This window comes from Psittacula echo, assembly GCF_963264785.1.
Source record: "Psittacula echo genome assembly, chromosome: 1".
Taxonomy (NCBI): Eukaryota; Metazoa; Chordata; class Aves; order Psittaciformes; family Psittacidae; genus Psittacula; species Psittacula echo.
In genome coordinates, this window is record NC_137735.1 from 134,923,027 (window position 1) to 134,941,033 (window position 18,007).

General features: G+C 37.9%; 1 protein-coding gene across 2 annotated transcripts in view; it reads left to right on the forward strand.

Moving 5' to 3' along the window:
- Positions 1-18,007, forward strand: part of MAGI2 (membrane associated guanylate kinase, WW and PDZ domain containing 2) — a gene marked incomplete at both ends in the record, with an annotated part of 757,046 nt that overhangs the window by 627,362 nt on the left and 111,677 nt on the right. For both annotated transcript variants that reach the window (XM_080629386.1, XM_080629387.1), the window contains one exon: positions 11,436-12,071. In XM_080629386.1, the coding sequence (XP_080485512.1) occupies positions 11,436-12,071 (636 nt within the window). The remainder of the gene's footprint in view (positions 1-11,435; positions 12,072-18,007) is intronic.

The following is an 18,007-nucleotide window of genomic DNA, read 5'->3' on the forward strand; positions in this document are numbered from 1 at the left end:
TTTCTTGACTATAGTAAATGTGGAAACAATAAAAGTTGACAAGGATTCCTGCTTTCATTTTTATACCTAGGATTGTTTGGGGATTTTTAGTTAACCTTAGGTGAATTTCTTCTGATTGTGATCCCCATTGGAATTAATACCTATCATTTAACTGTATTTCTAAAAATCACTCATAAATACAGCGGACACCTTACTGTGTTTTTTTGTCTGGAAATTGCTATCTGGCAGGGCATGTATGTGAGCATTGTGTCCATGCAAGCCTGAAAAATAAATAATTTCATACTTGAGCTGTCATCAGAAGAGGAAAGAACAAAAGCAGTTCTAACACAAATTGCCATCTATTTTTAAAACATTAATTTTTGGAGCAGGTTCACCAATATACTCCAGGATTTTTGTGCCTGCCTGGGGCAGGACAGGGCTCTTAGACATGCAGCCAGTTAGGTTATTTTTAAAGACCAGGAAGAGCAAAACACCCAGCACACATCAGCTTCCTTTCTGCTTTCTCCAGCACTCTGCTGCTGTCATGCACATCCCAAATTCCTCCTGCTCCTTCCATTCTTGTATCCCACAGCACACACGCTCATCCATTGCTCATCCTTAGTTATCTCCTGTCTCTGATGAGCTGCATCCCTTCTTTGTGCACTTCTCATGCAGCAGATGGTTCTTAGGAGGAAGTTTGTGAAATGGCTGTCCCATTTCATACTGTTTTCACAGCTTAACAAATAAGGGTAAGTTGTGGATAAAATATGCTTCAGTGAAATTTTCCATGATTTGCCTTCTGTCACTATGGCTACTATCTCCAACTGCACAGGAGACTACAACTCGCTCTCAGTTTTTGATGGACATAGGAGCAATGCACTCTCAGGAGAGATGGTACCACCTACTTTGTTAGAGGCAGAGTAGAAATATTGTAGAGAAGCAAATGAAAAAAAGAGGCAGCCTTTTGAGGAAAAATTAGACACAGTGATCATTTTGGGAAGGGCTTTTTAACTACAGGCCACCCATGGGATGATTCACAGTGAAAATATTAGGAGATGGCATGCACACTGTGAGACTGCTTTTTCAGTCTGAGCAAATAGCCTGATAGGTGATCACAGTCATTCATAATAACCATTTTAATTTACTTTTATTAGTTAGCTAATTAACAAATTAATAAATTTAAACATCCAGAAAATTAATTATTTTCTAAAAAGGAAGGTATGACATGTTCTCATACAGAATGGAGAATTAATGCCCTTTTATATATAAAATCTGAGATTTGATTATTGAGCAGGAATTGATGTATCCATAAGGCAGCTTAGTTGCTTGCAAGTGTTAGGATCCAAGCATGAAGCTGAACCCCTACACTGCACTGGAGAACAGAATGCAGTAAGGTATTTACTGTCTAGTAGTGTTACCATTGTTCAGATGTTTACTGCGGTGGAAATGAAGTCACATTCATTGTGAGTCTTCAGTGCTATAAACCATGCAAGAGTACTGCAAATTCTCAATGCTCTCACAGAAAGCTTACAAACCCGAACAGAAAATAGAGAAGGTGAATGGGACATACAAGGAGGCAGAATAGCTACTGGGAGGTTGGATAATCCTTGTAAAAGGAGAATGTGGGGTTTGCCCTGCAGCTATAAGGGTGAAAAGTGACCTTTTCCTAACCATTGGAAGGCTGGAGTTTCCTGTGTGTTAGTTACGATGTACTCTTAAAGAAGGGGTTTGGTGGGAATTTTGTTAATGATTTTGATTCCTTCATCTCACCAAAAATTTATTATGCAAGCTGAATTTTGTAGTTTAGACTCCGCATCCTATTCAGGAGTGGGCTGGAAAAGAAAGTATAAATTATTCAGTGGTGAAGGTGTTAAATTGTTTGGCAAAGAATAAAAATATATTGTCCTTGAAAATGAGTCCTTGGCAGTGAAAGAGGCTCTCAAGATATTAAGATAACACTTGCTTGGAAGAAAGGTAGGTTTTCTTAATGCATTACCCTCTATTAACCTGGAAAAATACAGTAAAACCTGAGAGAACCAAAAGGAACTCCACTATTTCTCTTTGCTGTGAAATTTTAAAGCAAGTAATATGTTTATACATGCCTGAGAAACTATGGAGTGGATCTTCTGGTATAGAAATAATGTGAGAAGCTCTCTGAAGTAGAAGTAACATTTATATTCATGATTTTACTATCCCAAAAAGATAAAATAGAGGTTAATAAATAAGCATGTATGAACGTAAAAGTTGAATGGACTTCTTAAAAATCAAAAGAAGAAAATTACTTCTATACTAGCCTTATATTTTTATGAGATATTTGTTAAGGAATTGGTAGTCAAAGATTACTCCATTTTAAATGCACTGGGATATTTATATGTAGGAAACTATTAGCAAAAATCCATTTATTTAATTGGAAATTATTTCACTGTTTTACTACATTTAAAATCTGCTCAATACAAATAGAATACTTTCGTGTAAAAGCAGTAACCGGTAGTAGCCCAGACTTATTTCAAAGTATCTATTTCTGTCTCTGGAAAGTGCTGACCTTATAAATTCATTTGAATGCTTTCTAGATACAGTAAGATATGAGGGTCTGTATATAGATCTATATGTATGCACAAATATAAGTGCATATATAGATATTCTGAACTTCTGGTTTGACAAAGCAATAGCATCTCTAATAACAGGGATGAAAGCAGTGAATTAGCAAACAATTTGTTATAAATGGCAGGATTAAGGGCACAAGATGTTTAGCCAGAATTGGATTCTTCAGCATAAAGTTAGGGAGTAAATTTATCGTGTTAACAGCAGCACCTGGGGCAACAGTAATTGTAAACATTTCTCATGGGAAGAATTTTTCATATTATTATAATAGATTGAACTTGCTAAACAATACATCATAGCAACATCTTCAGATTTGGTGCCTGGCGTTTGGTCCCTCATCCGTGGTTTGATCTGAAACACGCACACTGATTTTCAGAGGTACTGAGTGCTGGCAGCTCCTATTGAGCTCGATCAGCAGAATATGGACCTGAGGAATGAATACACAAAAAAATCCACAAATCAAAGCTTTTAGTCTTTAAGTTAATGACCTGACGGATGATAGAGAACTCAAATTTGCATCAGTCCCAGAGAGTCAGCTGCTGAAGTTAGGCACCTGCATGAGCACTCTTTGTGAGTGTAGCAAGAAAAACAGTATTGATCACACAATGATGAAAATCATGGTCTTAGTAAGTAGATAACAGAGTTATAATATGTCCAGCTTCTGGAGGTAATGCCCACTTCAGTTACAGCGAATGTCTTGAGTAACCAGGATCAAAATAGTAACTAAAATCAAGATGAAATCTCATGGTGTAACTCTGTTGGTTTGAAATGGAGACTAATCCTACTAATCTGACTTGGCACAAAGTGTCCAAATAACTGCTGTTACTTTCATGAACAACTAATTTAGTATGTGACTAGTAATTGCTTGTCCTCATGGTGCTAGCATTACTCAAAGAAAGAAAAAAGGTCTGCTAGCCATTTCAATGCACAAGTAAAACATGACTGACTATTACTAGAAATTCCCAGCTGCATATGTATTTCAACATATAAAGATATTTGTCTTTGTGCTGCAGCCACTTTGAAAATGCTCCATTTAGTTCCTCACCTCATTCATCTCCCTCTTTCCTTCCCAGCAGTTTAATGTTGAGAATTAGCAGTTGCAATCGTGTGCAGTTGAGTGTTGCTGAAAATGTCTTCCACCAGGGACAGGTGGCACTTTGCCAGGATTCCCAGGCAGGGACAGGGGCTGCTTGGTATTTATATCATGCTCTTCCGTACCCTTATGCCTTTAGGCTGCTGGGAGGCAGGTTGGGCTACTTTCGTCCTCCCAGAAGCTGTTACCTGGATAAATGTGATGCTCTGAGTACAGAAATAAAATACTGTGCATAGAAAAGCAAATGTGTTGTAAATTTTGACCTCCTTTTTCTAAAGAAAAAGAAGGGTTTAATTTCTACATGATCCTCTGCACACAGTGACACCTTTCAAAATGATCCCAAATAGCTATGCAAACATAGCATACATTTTTTATCTTGCTCTTCAGATCCACTGATGTTTTGTCACGCAGTTCATTCACGCCAGGCATTTGAGGATGCACAAGGAGCTCCTGCAAGAAAACCTAGACAGAACAGGCTTACCTAATTTGTAAATAAAAGGCTGACTTGAAAATTGGACCTTTCTCTTTTTATGTGGTCTTGCCTCCAAATTACTTATCTTTTAAATAATTACTTTTTGGTAAAGTGGCAAATTTAACATCCATGCTCTGCTTTTAGATGCTTGAAGTGAAAAACTGTCTAGCTAGGAAGAGAATTTGCCTGCTCTTTAGCACTTTATGAGCAGCATTTATTTAAGCATTCTTTTGCTATTGCTTTACTTACATTTTTAATCTGCGATGTTTCATGTTTACTGGATCAGCAAGTAATCAAGGTCTTTAGATTATTTTGGAATGTATTTTATTCCACTCCCCAAAAAAAGTTAAATGCCTCTATTTAAATAGCTTTTACCGCTATATGCAAAATACAAATAAAATGTAAATAGTTTCTTCTACTAATCCACATCTGCCTGAGTGTAATTACATGATACATGCTGGTTAAGCACAAAAATTCTGAATAGACAGCTTTGTAATTAGGCATGTGCATTGGGTCACAGTAGAATTAAAATGGGTTCTAAAAAATGGTATAAAAATGGCACCTGCTTACTCAACACATCTGATTCTTGGGTAAAGTTGCACACCCATGTCTGTGTCACATGTCACATCGTTCTGTTGGCCCTGTGGAGAAAGCCAAGTTCGGAACCAGAGTGCTCAGTGCTTGAAATGATGGGGACAGATTTCTGCCCAAGTTAACCACTTCTACAACGATGTTTTTTAGAATTACTGCCTTTCAAATGTTATAAGCAGCTGGTTTACATCTGTTGCTCAGTTTTCACTAAGAGGAGAATTTAGGCCTATCTAATGCAAGTTTGAGTAGAATGCCTAGAAATGCAATTTTTTTTATTTCCTTTTTTGTCAGATTTAGTAAATAATTTTTGTTACCCTGATTTTTTCCCTTGAACCTCAGTTCCCACAGTCCAGCGAGTGCAAGAAGGACCCATGGGACTGTGGTTAGCTGTCAGCTTTGCAGAGTTTGTCAGCACATGGGTAAAACTTCCTGTATGAGGTGATGACTGGGAAGCGGTTCTTCCATGCCAGTATGAACAGAGGTATTTTAATGGGCTGTTCAGGACCAGCAAGTGGTCCTGAAATTACTTCTGAGTGCAGAGGAGGCAGCTGAGCATTATATCCCCCAGCAGCTCTTTTCACTGCTGGCTGCCCCAGTACTATCTATCACATAAAGCTGATACAAAGCTAATAACAAAGTGGTCAATTTTAAATTCAGCTCTCCCAAACAGTAGCTGTGGTTATTATATGCATGTACATCTCCCCAGGTTACACTCTGGATGTGTTTTATCAGCTAATGTTCCTTTTTAAAAGGGATAAGTTAGAATTTTCTTGGCAGGTGTTTTAAGTATTTCAGTATTAGTATGCAGTGGTCATCTTACACTGTACTCTCCTTTAAGAAATTATTATAATTACTGCAGTAATGAGTATTAATGAAAGGTAGGGCCAAATTTTCAAAGAAAAGATAAACCAGGCTACCATGAACTGCAGGATCCTAGGTTTCATACTTTGTCTATAAAAGTAATGACATGCAGATGTGAGACCCAAATTGCTTTTTACAAGGTTCTGTGCCAGGTCAGAGTGCAACAGAGAATTTCTGTTTATGCAAGTCCTTTTGAAATCTTTTACTTCCAAAGAAATGCCTCTGCCCATTCATAACAAAAACTACTTTGTCAAACACTGGGTTAACACCTATGGCAAGTGGAAGGAAGCTGAGATTCAAAGTTTCAGAATGTAACTACTGCTAACTAAAGGATCCCTCATGCACTAGTTCTTTGCACTGCTTCTGGTAACTGTATGTGCACATGTAAAAATGGCTCGTTTCTAATGAATCTTCTCCTCCTTATTGAGCATCAGTCACATGCCATTGTTATTAAAATTACCCCCCTGTTTCATATCACAGTACTGGAAACATGCAAACACCTCTGATTTCATTATAAATAGTCTGGAGTGCCAGCAATCTTGCAGCATTTTGCAGAAAGAGAAGGCTAGGTCACTGCTGAGAAGTGACAGAAAAAGCTGGTAGTGACAGCAGATAGTGTGAGTGGGCAGGTGAAGGGAGAGCTTCAGCAATAAAGTAATCATGTATTGCTAGTTCTGAACCTCATGCTAAGTATGCCTATGCAAAATGTATATGGTTGCGAAATGCAGGTGGGAATAAGTAATGCTGGAGGAGTTAATAGAACTTACCTGGGCTGTAAATACAGGAAAAAAATGTAATGAAATAAAAGGTAGCTTGAGCCTTGCAGAGCTGCTGCTTCCTCTGCTGACTTGGCAAACCATGGGCTGGTTTTAGCTCCATGTCTATTGGCTTGTACAGGTGGCAGCAGAGATTTCTCTCATAGCTCACCAAATTACAGTGTTCTGTCATATTTTAGGCACATAACACAGATACTAAGAGTTTGATCCAGAACCCATCAGAAACAATGGAGACATTTCCACTAACTTTGAATATGATCGTAAATTAACAACAAAAATCTAATCTACATTTTTCTCCTCTGCATTCAGACTTAAACATTTTAAGAATTCTAAATAATAATAAGAAGGGCAGTCTTGTAGGCAATTCAGTTCACTGAGGTTCCATAAAAATTCCAGCCAGGAAACTGAATGCATAACAATAATAATAAGAAACAAGCAGAGTAGGAACATGGGTAAGTAAATGGAGGAACTTACCTACTAGTGCAAGATGTTTATACAGACATTGTAGGGGTAATAAAAACATAGCAGAAACAATACTGGAGTCACTGAATAATATAGCTTCTTCAGAAAGGGGGGAAATACAGCTGGTAGCATTACATGAAACATGAAGGTAATTTGTGATGAAATAGTTATGCCAATAAAACAGATTCTGTTTGCATCAAGCACTTCAAGCATGAAAAAAGTATTTTTGCAGTATTAATGCTTGTGTAAAATGCCCAATAACTCTGCAGTATTATTGTAGAAAAGAATGTAAGTAAGAATCTGTCATTAGGGGATGTTGAAGCTCACAGAATTCTTCACCAGTCACTAAACCAACAAACAACATTGATAGTTTATATCTGGTTTTTTGCTTTGAAATATGTAGGTAACAAAATGTGACCTCCAAGCATTGAGACATGGAGTCAACTCACATTATGTGACAAAAATAAGTCATGGTCAGAAATTTTAATAAACTAACTAGTTAAAGAAGTGAAAAATTCTGGGCCTTCATGGATATTTCTGCAAAGAAGATACCGAATTTGCTCAAGTGCCCATACCATGCTGTATCTGACAACAGGGGACTAGGTTAAATCATCCAGGAAGTCCCCTCTAGGCCTGTTTGCCTAATTTTGTCAGTTAAATGCAAGTGCCTTAAGTAAGCAGAGGTAATTCTAAGAATTTGACAAATTTGGCCACTGTCAGTATTCTCTAACATTCTTTGACTCAATGTTGAATTTGTGCATTGGCGCTGGACAGCAGAATCTTGTTCTTGTTCTTCTGATAGTGTAGATGTTTGAGATGTGGGACAGGATATTTATTATCTGCTCCACTGGCTATCTATTAAACCTGCCAGTTCATCTAGAGAGTCTCTTTCAGAAGCCTTCTGCATACACCAGCCCTCCTGGTCTCTCTCGTCTCTGAGCAGCATCAAGCAATATATGATTGGTAGGGCCTGTGTAGAGTCCGTACAGGCTAGTGAGGAAGACAGAATTGGGAAGAGCACCAGACATTGATGACATTGAAGTACAGGGATATCCAGCCTGGAGAAGACAAGGCTTAGAGCGGTTTTTCTAAGGTATGTAAACACCTGAAGGATGGTGGAGAGAAGACAGAGCCAGGCTCATTCCAGTGGTGCCCAGCGAGAGGACCAGAGTCAATGGGCATGAAATGAAAAACAGAAGGTTCCCTCTGAACATCAGAAACACTTTTGTACTGTGAGGGTGACCAAGCACTGGAACAGGTTGCCCAGAGAGGTTGTGGAGTCTCCATCCTTGGAGATATTCAAAAGCCACCTAGACATGATCCTGGGCAACTGGGTTCTAGGTGGCCATGCTTGAGTCGGGGGGTTGGACAAGATGACCTTCAGAGGTCCCTTCCAACCTCAATCATTCTGTGATTCTGTCAGCAAGGTTTACTCATTTTAGTAGGTTTAGTTCTAAAAGCCAGGCAAAGTTTGATGCTTAATATAAATGTTCTGCATAACTTCAGAGATACCCACTCACTGTGAAACTGTGATTTCTGGAGGCAGACTATGGCTTGCTCAGAAAATCAGGCAGGAATTATAAAGGGGATCACTATTATGCTTGTCCATATGCACCCATTATTATTATTAGAAGCAGCAGGAGAAAACAGGCAGAAAAGATGCTACAAGAACATTTGAGGGAGATTTTCTAAAGTAGAGAGGTTCTGAACTTTGCATTAGCATGGCACTGGCTCTGTAATGATCCCAAACTTCTCCCTCGCTCCCTACAGAAATGCTGGGTACTTCTCTCTGTGTCAGCAATGAGGAACTCTCAGCCTGGAAAATGAGTTAGATTATGAGAAACTCCTATAGCCGAGAGATTTATTTGAAGGATTTCTGAAATTAACCCTTTTTAGTCCTCCTCCTTGTCTCATGATCTGAATCTGTGTCTTCCCAGTTTAACACCACTGGTGCTGTTTTTCTGACTTGAACGTAGTAACTCATGCCTTTTCCCCCATTCCTCTTAACCTCTAGCCATATGTTCTCCATATGGCAGTACAGCATTATGGGTCCCAAACAGTTCAGCTGTGAGCAAGTTACTTCAGAGTGTGTCTAGACATGCTATTCATGTTAGAAATCACAAAGACCTTTAAAAATGTTGATTCAGGAAATTCTAAAGGATTTTCTGCTGTCTTGTGAGGGATACACAGGGCTGTTATTTCAAAGAGTTCTTAGCCAAGATCTTCTGATGCTCAGTTTTGCCTGTGTAGTGACTGGGGAAAGGAGCTACTTGGCCTATGTATTTCCTGGCTGAGCTCCTTGTGCACAAGCTAATTTCTTTTCACTGGAAACCTATGTAATGTCAACTAGTTTATCTGATTTATGAAAAAATCTTGGTTTAGGGTTTAAATCATAGCTAATCCTGTACAAAGTGAAGGGGTGAAAACAGACGGTGATTTACTTGCATAACACAATAAATGCATTATTCTTTCTGCACCCTGATTAAATATTGCAAGAGAGGATGAACAGATTGGTCTCCTCCCACCACATATCTGCATTGCCACCACTCAGGGAAATAAAGACTGCATGGATTAAAAAGTTGCAAAGGGCATTAAGGCATAAGATAGTGAAACAGGCAGATGCATTGAAGAAGTCTCAGTTCAACAGTATCAGTCCTCTTACGAGCAATGTCAGCCTCACTGCTAATGCGGAAGCCAGGGAGGAGAACACAGGTAAGATCTTTCTATACCAGGGCATGAGCAAATCACAATTAATTGCAGCCATTGACATGATAGTTTAGTATAGTACATTCTTTCTTCTTTTAAATCTTGACTTTTGAAAACTATTTTACTCTGAGCTGCTTGAGAGAGAAACTGGCATTCTATCAGCACTGCCTGTGAAGTGATCTTACTGCTTTTGCTTATAATTTGAAACTTACGATGCACATTTAAGACAATATTAACAGCTCCTAAGCTTTCTGTGACTAATATTCACAAACTTTTAGACAAAGACTCTTAACACTTTTTCCCTAGGCACCCTCTGAAGAAATCTTTCTCTGAATCACAATTTGTACATATGCAATTAATTACCATCAGACTATTAGACAGGCTGATCATGGGGGAACTGACCATTTAGTTTTCACATAGAAATAGCCTTTGCCTTTCATTGTCACATGGAAACAGCCCTTGCACTGGCATCTTGATGATGCTCTTTTTTCCTCAGTTTGCTTGATTAGATCTTTTGATTGAAGTACTTGAAAGACATAATTTCATAAATACACTTGAAGCAATTCCACACAGACTACCTCATCCTCCATAAATTAATTCTCATTTTATTGCTGAATTTTCACATACCATTATCAAATGTTGCATTATGATAGGTCCATTATAGAATTGTATACCTTGTAGACACCTCTCAGTGTTGTCTGTATAAGTTACTTCTTCCTAATTGATGGTAAGATAAGACAATCTTCACTTAGAAAAATACTTCAACTTCTGGAGTTCTCTAACCAAACATCCTTCCCTTTTGTTATAAAAATACAAACTGTTTTATTAAAATGCAAACTGACTGCGGGTCATCAAACTATTCTGAATATCATTTGTACTGATTACTCATTTTTATGTTAATATGCACCATAACAGTTCTGTAAAGAAAATGATTTGTGGCTATAACTGTATAGATCCATTCTGACATCCAGAAAGAGCTTGGGTTTTTTTCTGAATTTTCCAGTAACAGTAGCTGGTGGGTGCATGAGCAACCTGCAGACCCATAAATAGCTTGTTGTCTTAAAGTATTCTGCTTTAAGTATGTATGCTCTGACTGATAGCTCTGTACTATACATGAGAGAAGATTTGAAGGTAAAGGTAATACCTTTTACTTGACCATGTGGTTTAGCTAAAAATATTGAACTGATTTTGAAACGTTTGCCTAGATTTTTCTACTAAAAAGCTATTACACCTACCTACAAATTTTTCTTGTCATTGTCCTTTAACCATCACGGCTACAACAAAATGCCTCTAAACGTCTCTGTGATAGGCAAGATACAGTTTAGTTTATGCCTAGAATAGGAAATAACTGTAGTAGTCCTGGATGTCTGATGCAAAGTAATGAAATTTAATAGGAAACTGTCAATACCATGATCAATGCAAAAAGTATTTCCTTATGCACTTGCACGCTGTCTTGCACCCCTAGTCATTGATTCTTAAATCCAAGAGTGCTTACTATTTACTTTGTTTTTTCCTTTACTCTTCACCAAACAATGGTATTTCTTGACAACCAACCCTGTAAACTTGCATTTTATCTTATAGAAAAAAGTAATCTGTGGACTACACTGACAGCAGCCAAAAAAAAAAAGTAGGGAAGAAATATTGAGAAAAAGGTGTATGTCTGGATCCAGCTAAATTTTCCAGTTGTGAGCTTCAGCAGAAAAGAAATAATACCAGCATTGTTTATTTGTATTACATTTGCTGGCAGACAAACTCTCCTTTTTTGTCTCCACTATTTAATCAGTATGTTGGTCTAATTTATTTTACTTTTTAGTAGACTGCTATTTGATTAAGAAAAAAATTTCACTGCATATGCAATAACTGAAGTTGTCACTGTTTTTTGTTCTCTTTCTAGGTGATGTCATTGTCTATATTAATGAAGTTTGTGTCCTTGGACATACTCACGCAGATGTAGTCAAACTCTTCCAGTCTGTTCCTATTGGTCAGAGTGTCAACTTGGTGCTATGTCGTGGATACCCTTTGCCCTTTGATCCTGAAGATCCTGCCAACAGCATGGTGCCACCCCTTGCAGTAATGGAGAGGCCTCCGGTAGTGGTAAATGGAAGACATAACTATGAAACTTATTTGGAATACATTTCTAGGACTTCTCAGTCTGTTCCAGACGTAACAGATCGACCACCACACTCCTTGCACTCCATTCCAGCAGATAGTCAGCTTGATAGCACATTCCCACCACCTGCCCATGATGATAATGTATCAATGGCTTCTTCTGGGGCCACCCAAGCTGAACTCATGACCTTAACCATTGTGAAAGGGGCCCAGGGCTTTGGCTTCACTATAGCAGACAGTCCTACAGGACAGAGGGTGAAGCAAATTCTAGACATTCAGGGATGTCCTGGTTTGTGTGAAGGTGACCTCATTGTTGAGATCAACCAGCAGAATGTACAGAACCTGAGCCATGCAGAAGTAGTGGATATACTTAAAGAATGTCCTGTTGGAAGTGAAACTTCTTTGATTATCCATAGAGGAGGTAAGTTTGGAAAGTCTGTACAATTACAAAAATGTGTGTAAAAGGTTCTAAACCATAAGGCATACATATATACTCACTACATCCTTGTGTGCTAGATTGGAAATTAATTTCTATGTTGTGGGAGGTAACACCATTGGTTCTAGAAAAATGTGTCTGCAGTTAAGCATCCTAGGCAAAATCAAAGCTGCTTGTGCATTCCTTTTTGTGTTTTGAGTGTCAATGGTCCCACTTCTTTATAAGGGTAAAACTAGAGCAGTTCCAGACCTTTCACAACATAATAATTTGTATGGTGTCTCCAGCAAACTCTTATTGTCCCAAAGCAGTGCTGCAAGCTTTTGATATAATTGTATATATAGACTCATTAAGGTAGAACAAAGAACAATCCGTGAGCCCTTTACAAGGTTACTTGTTTTGATAAGCCATTTTGCCTCCTTTTCCTTCACTGTAAAAGTGTGGTACAACAGGTTTGTTTCTTTCTTGACAGCAAAGATCCATAGTGTGGTTTTTTTCTCTGTTTTTAAAATAATAGCTTCTAGCAACTTAGTTTTCCTGTCCAGCCTAACACATTAGGCTTGAATATGCTCCACTGGAAGGGGAGAGTCAAGATTTATCTGTAAGGAAGCAATAACAGAAGAAGAAATTTTAATACCTGGACAGTGATAAGTAATTTCATAGCTTTTAATATTTTAGCCAAAAAAAAAAATTTCTTCAGTGGCTTGAGATGAGCATCCATCTCAATTTATTATTACCTGAACTGAATAATGATTGAATTTCTTTGAGATCTTTGTTCACCTAAAGGCATTCATATGTCACTTTATACGTGTTACTCTGTGCTTCAAACAAAAAAATAAAAGGGATCCTATACAAAAATACTAAATATTTTACTTCTGAAGATTAGAGGTTGGGAAGTGAAGCTTTAGTGTTTGTGTATGCCAAATTTTTGTCATTAGAAAACCTATAAATCCTTAGAACAAGGAATATAGTAACAGTTATCAAATTGCAGAAATAATAAGCATAAGGTGTTTAAAGCATCTTTAGATTCCAATAGTCAATAAAGTATTTTTCATACCTATATTTAAAAGAATGATTTATAAGAGACAGAACCTGACATTTCTTTCTAATTAAACCAAATTAAGACTTATAAGTAAAGGCCGAGTGGTGTCACTATCGTATATGAACTTGGAGAAAGCTAATTGTTGCAGAGGTGCTATATTAGTTAGTATTAAATCTGGTTCCGTTTAACATCCATTAAGGCTCTGGAACAGCGGAGTAAGCAACATTCTTTTTTTCTGAAGATGCTGACAAATTGTGGAGAATTGCATAGCAAAAGAAGAGTATGAAGGGAATTAGAAGGGTTAATGTAACCCTGAAAGATGGGATTTTATTTTGAAAAATGCGAGTGAATCCCCCTCTAGAGGAAAACAATTCAGAACACCAATCTTCAGAGAGAAGTGGAGTGTGAAATCCAGTATGCTGAACAAGCCTGTGTAATAATAAACAGCAAAATAGATATTTCAGCAATCAGTGCAGGACAGTGGCAAAAAAAGAACCCTGACACAGTGACATATTCCAGCCCATGAGGATAATTCCCCTCTCTCAAGAGAATTTCTTCTTAGAGCATTGATTCATGATCAAAACAAGTTGATCAGCATAGTTTAACAAGTTCTGGTGCATTTACTGAGCTGTGGTTATTTTCTGCATATCACTGTGGCAGACAGGAGATACTGGACTGAGCTCAACCCTCAATAAAAGCAGTGTAAATTTACACCATCTTGTCTTCTGTCAGGCCAGAGGTACAGATAGCTACCCTAGGTCCAAATGCGATAATGTGTGCCTCTTAACCCTCTGTATCTGGGGCAGGAGATGATTTGTTGCTTTAGAGAATGCTGAGAAGAGAAAGAGAGCGTGTTTTTTTAAAGGTAAAACAATGGCTGCAACTGGAGCAACTATTTAGAAGTACTACAGAGTGGCTAAATTTAATGGCGTGATACAGAGGAAAGTTTACTATCAGAAATCTATGTGTATCAGAAATAAGGATATACCTTAATGCAAGGTTGTTAGACTCTGAAATTTGACAAAATGCGCATTCGTTTGAGTTATTCAAAAGAAGTGAAAAAAATGCAGTCTACGTGAGATGGCTAAATCATAGCTTAAGAGAAATATGAGGACTGTTTTAGGGGTACAACGTGAGTATTTTATTTTTTTCCCATAAATTCATAGGAAATGGGAACCCATGTGACCAAATATGCATCAATAATGCAGTTAATATCTATCTGTATAGCTACTTGTCATGTCTCCTTTTATAGCTCCTGGGCAGAAATGGGCCTTTCTAGTGTGCATTTCATGTCATTCCTATGTGAATGTTTCAAATAAGCCAGGTGTACCCTAGAAGTATATATTCTGCTTGACTGACTATAAAGGGAATAGAGTAGGATGGATTCAGATGCATGTGTCTATCCCACATGTTATGAATAAGAAACAGATGATAAGATTTGGTCATGTGAGATAATGTGAATACAAAACGAAATTCTAGTACTTGGAGAAAGCTGCTGTGATTCTAAAATATTTAGTCTGTGACACCGCTGAAGCAAGGCATGCTTTCTCGTTACTGAACGATCCAGTTGTTATTTTATTATCTCTAATGTGTAATGACGCTTGAATAATACCTTCCTTTTCCGTCATTACCCTGTGCCTCCTGTCTTTAATGTCTCATTTTTTAAGATAAGACCAAAGTAGTATTCCTGCCTGTGGAAGAGGAAAGCTGTGTTTTGCCTAAGGTTTTGTGTTGCCTTGTAATGTATTCTGTCTCAGATATGAATATGTCCTAACTGCATATTTCACTGTGTCAAATCCAATTCTGTAAGTGACTTAATTTCTCTCTCATCCAGCAATCTTACTTACGTTGCAAACAGGAAACAGATCAACATTGGCTGAGATATAGTCTAACTATAGGAAAAAAAAAAATCCTATACAGGAAAAAACACTCATGTGCATATAGAATGCATGCTGCAGCATTTAAAAAGCCATTGTCCATCAAGCTTAGGAGGTCAACAGCCAGAGTCTGCTGGAAAAGGAAAAGATGGAGAAAATGCCAGTGCTCAAATTTAAAGAGGCCACTAAAGAAAACTGTGAACCAACACCAAAGATTTGTCATGGGGTACAATCCAGCTGGAGGAAGTCATTTTAAAGTTTCTAAAGCAGAAATAGTAATGTACCTGCTTATTAAAAAAAGAAAATAATAATCATGGAAATAACATCATTTTGTATCTAAGAAAATACTGAGCAGCAGTTGTTTAGGTGACAGCTATGATGCTGTATGGCCAGAGATCTTACAATCTTTGTCTTTATTATTCAGGTTCTTTGCTAAACAAAGATGTGCTACTTAGTTTGGTTTCTTTGCACCTGTTTTTGCTGACCAGCCATATGGTTTGCATTTACTATAAGCTGACAGAAGTGTTCATACTGAAAAAAAAAAATTAAACAAAAAGATGGTGGAAAAGTGTTGCCTTAAAAAAAGGAAAAATGAATTATTAAAAAAAAAGGCAGAAAAAGATATTAAAGTGTTTGTTACTCGAATAGATTTACCCCTTTCCAGCTTTGCTTCAGCTTTCTCACTTCATCCTCACCTTCCGCAGCAGCCTGCATTGAGTATAGGCTGCTGAAATAGTGTTGAAGAGCTCTGAAAAAATCAGTCTTTCCTAATGTGGATAGAGGAGAAATTCTGCTTTAGTCCAGAACTACCGAAAAACAGCACTAAGTGGTTGAATTAGTACATACTAAATTTATGTAGAGCAAAATGTTCACTATTAGGACATCAAAAATTGGTTTTGGCATGTTCTACTAAATAAGCTAACCAAGCACCTGACATATGCCATCTCTTTTGGAAAGTACCTTTGAAATATTTGAGCCTATAGACAGCAGCCCAGCCCCAGAAGTGTTCCTGTCTAAAAAAGAACTGACACATTCAAATGTAGATCTGTCAAGACTGTGTCTGAAATACTGGTGTTAAGGAAATCTGAAGACAACCCAGGACTGATTCATGGAGCTATGGCAACTCCTAAACAAGTACTGTGACTGAAACATTAAAACTAAATGCAAAAAGTGGAAGCCTGACAGTGTTCCTGTATCAGACAGCTATTTTATAATGATAAAATCCAGGCTTTGCAAAAGTGAAACTGTTAATACAAAATAGAGCCAGAGAACTGACACACTGTCCATACTGGTTAATTGTTAGCCCACTCCTGTCATGGGACTGGAATAAGCCAGGAGCTAGTTTCACCCTGACACGATACAGGAGACAGCATGGGCCACACACAGTGCATAAACAGTCAAGATGAGGAGAATTTAACTTTGTAGATGTAAACTGTGAGAATAAAAGGAAAGCCAAGTATTTTTCTCAGATTTTGTATAAACCCAAGTAGAAGTTTCTGACTCCTTAAGGCTGCTACCAGAGACTGGTGCACCACTTTAAGCATCATCAATTTCCAAAATGGCCAGAAATTTCACAAAAGACACCTTTGTATTTTCTACTGAATAGACCTAGCCCTTCAAAATGAGCAGGCTTCAATTTAAGGAATACTACATCCTCAGTGCCCTATCCACAGATTAATCTCAGTTTTATCTTTCTACCATGGACTTGTTTTTTATGTCCAGGCTTGCTATAAGATGTCTTTCAGTTCCTCTGGTCAGGAAAGCTCATACTTCTTTTTCTCCCGGTTGTACTCTCCCTTGAGAAAGCTGCACAAGATAAAGCTGCAGGTAGCACCATCACTCTGCTAACACTAGTCTGGCCCGGGCAGTTCTGATTCCATGACCTCAGCCCACCAATGACATCTCCAGAGCTTTAATTCTGCCTCTGCATGTTTTCATTCAAAATAGAGAGTACCTGGTGCAAACTGGAGACCCAGTATCTCATGGCTTGCTCATCCCCAGTTCAGGACTTTCTAGTCAACAGCACTGGGGGGTTAAAGAAATTAAGTTGGTAGCAGAATGATGTAGGTTTGTTATTTGGAACCTACAGAGTTTTTCTATCATCCTACTGTCTCTGCTGTTTTACATCCCTGAATCACTGGTGAATTCTTGCCTTCCAGTTGCTTCCTAAAGGAACCCATTCTTGGTTTCATTGCTTCTTATGGGTAGTCTGAATTAATAGCTGTCTGTTCATGCTTACTTTGTTCATGAAAGTATGCTTCTTTATGTTGTCTCTGACAAAAGATATTGGGAGATAACGAGGTCTGATAGCTCTCCTGCTTCCTGCCATACTTTCTCTTCTCTAGACAGTTATTTCAACTGTACCTTTGGTCCTGACCCCTTTTCTCTCATTTCTTAAGAGTATTCTAATATTGAGAAGCACTTAGATCCATTTGGCAACATATGCATTTTTAGCCCTGCTGTCTTCTTAAATGGCACATATATCTTTTGTTTGTGAGTGTAAGAGATATTTGATCCCACAAAGGGAATGTGCATGTGGACCTAGGAGTGAACTACTGACCCATTTTGAAGTGAACCATATGAACCATTGATACTTAGAAGTCAATGATATGAACTTCTTCTGTCCAGCATGCAGCTAAAACATCCTTTTTCATTTTGCTCTTTCTGATTTACTACACCATTTTTCCTTGCCATCTCTCTATGAACTTCTGTCTTTCTCCGGGGTCTGTCTGCTTTAAAACTGATGGAAAACAAAGGTTCGTAGCTGACCTTTCTCCTTTCCATCTCAAAATTGTGAGCTTTTATATGACATCATAAAGTTTCTTCAGCATAAGTTCTCTGTAAACATATGCTTCTCATGCTGTCTTTTGAGGTGTTTCATCTTTTTGCTCATTTTTGTTGCTGTTCATAGCTGGTAATGCCAGAAATGTTTAATTATCAAAAATATTGTGAGTCATGCTGCATTGTCCACTTTGTTGACTTTAATGTTAGATGTTTGCCCTTTT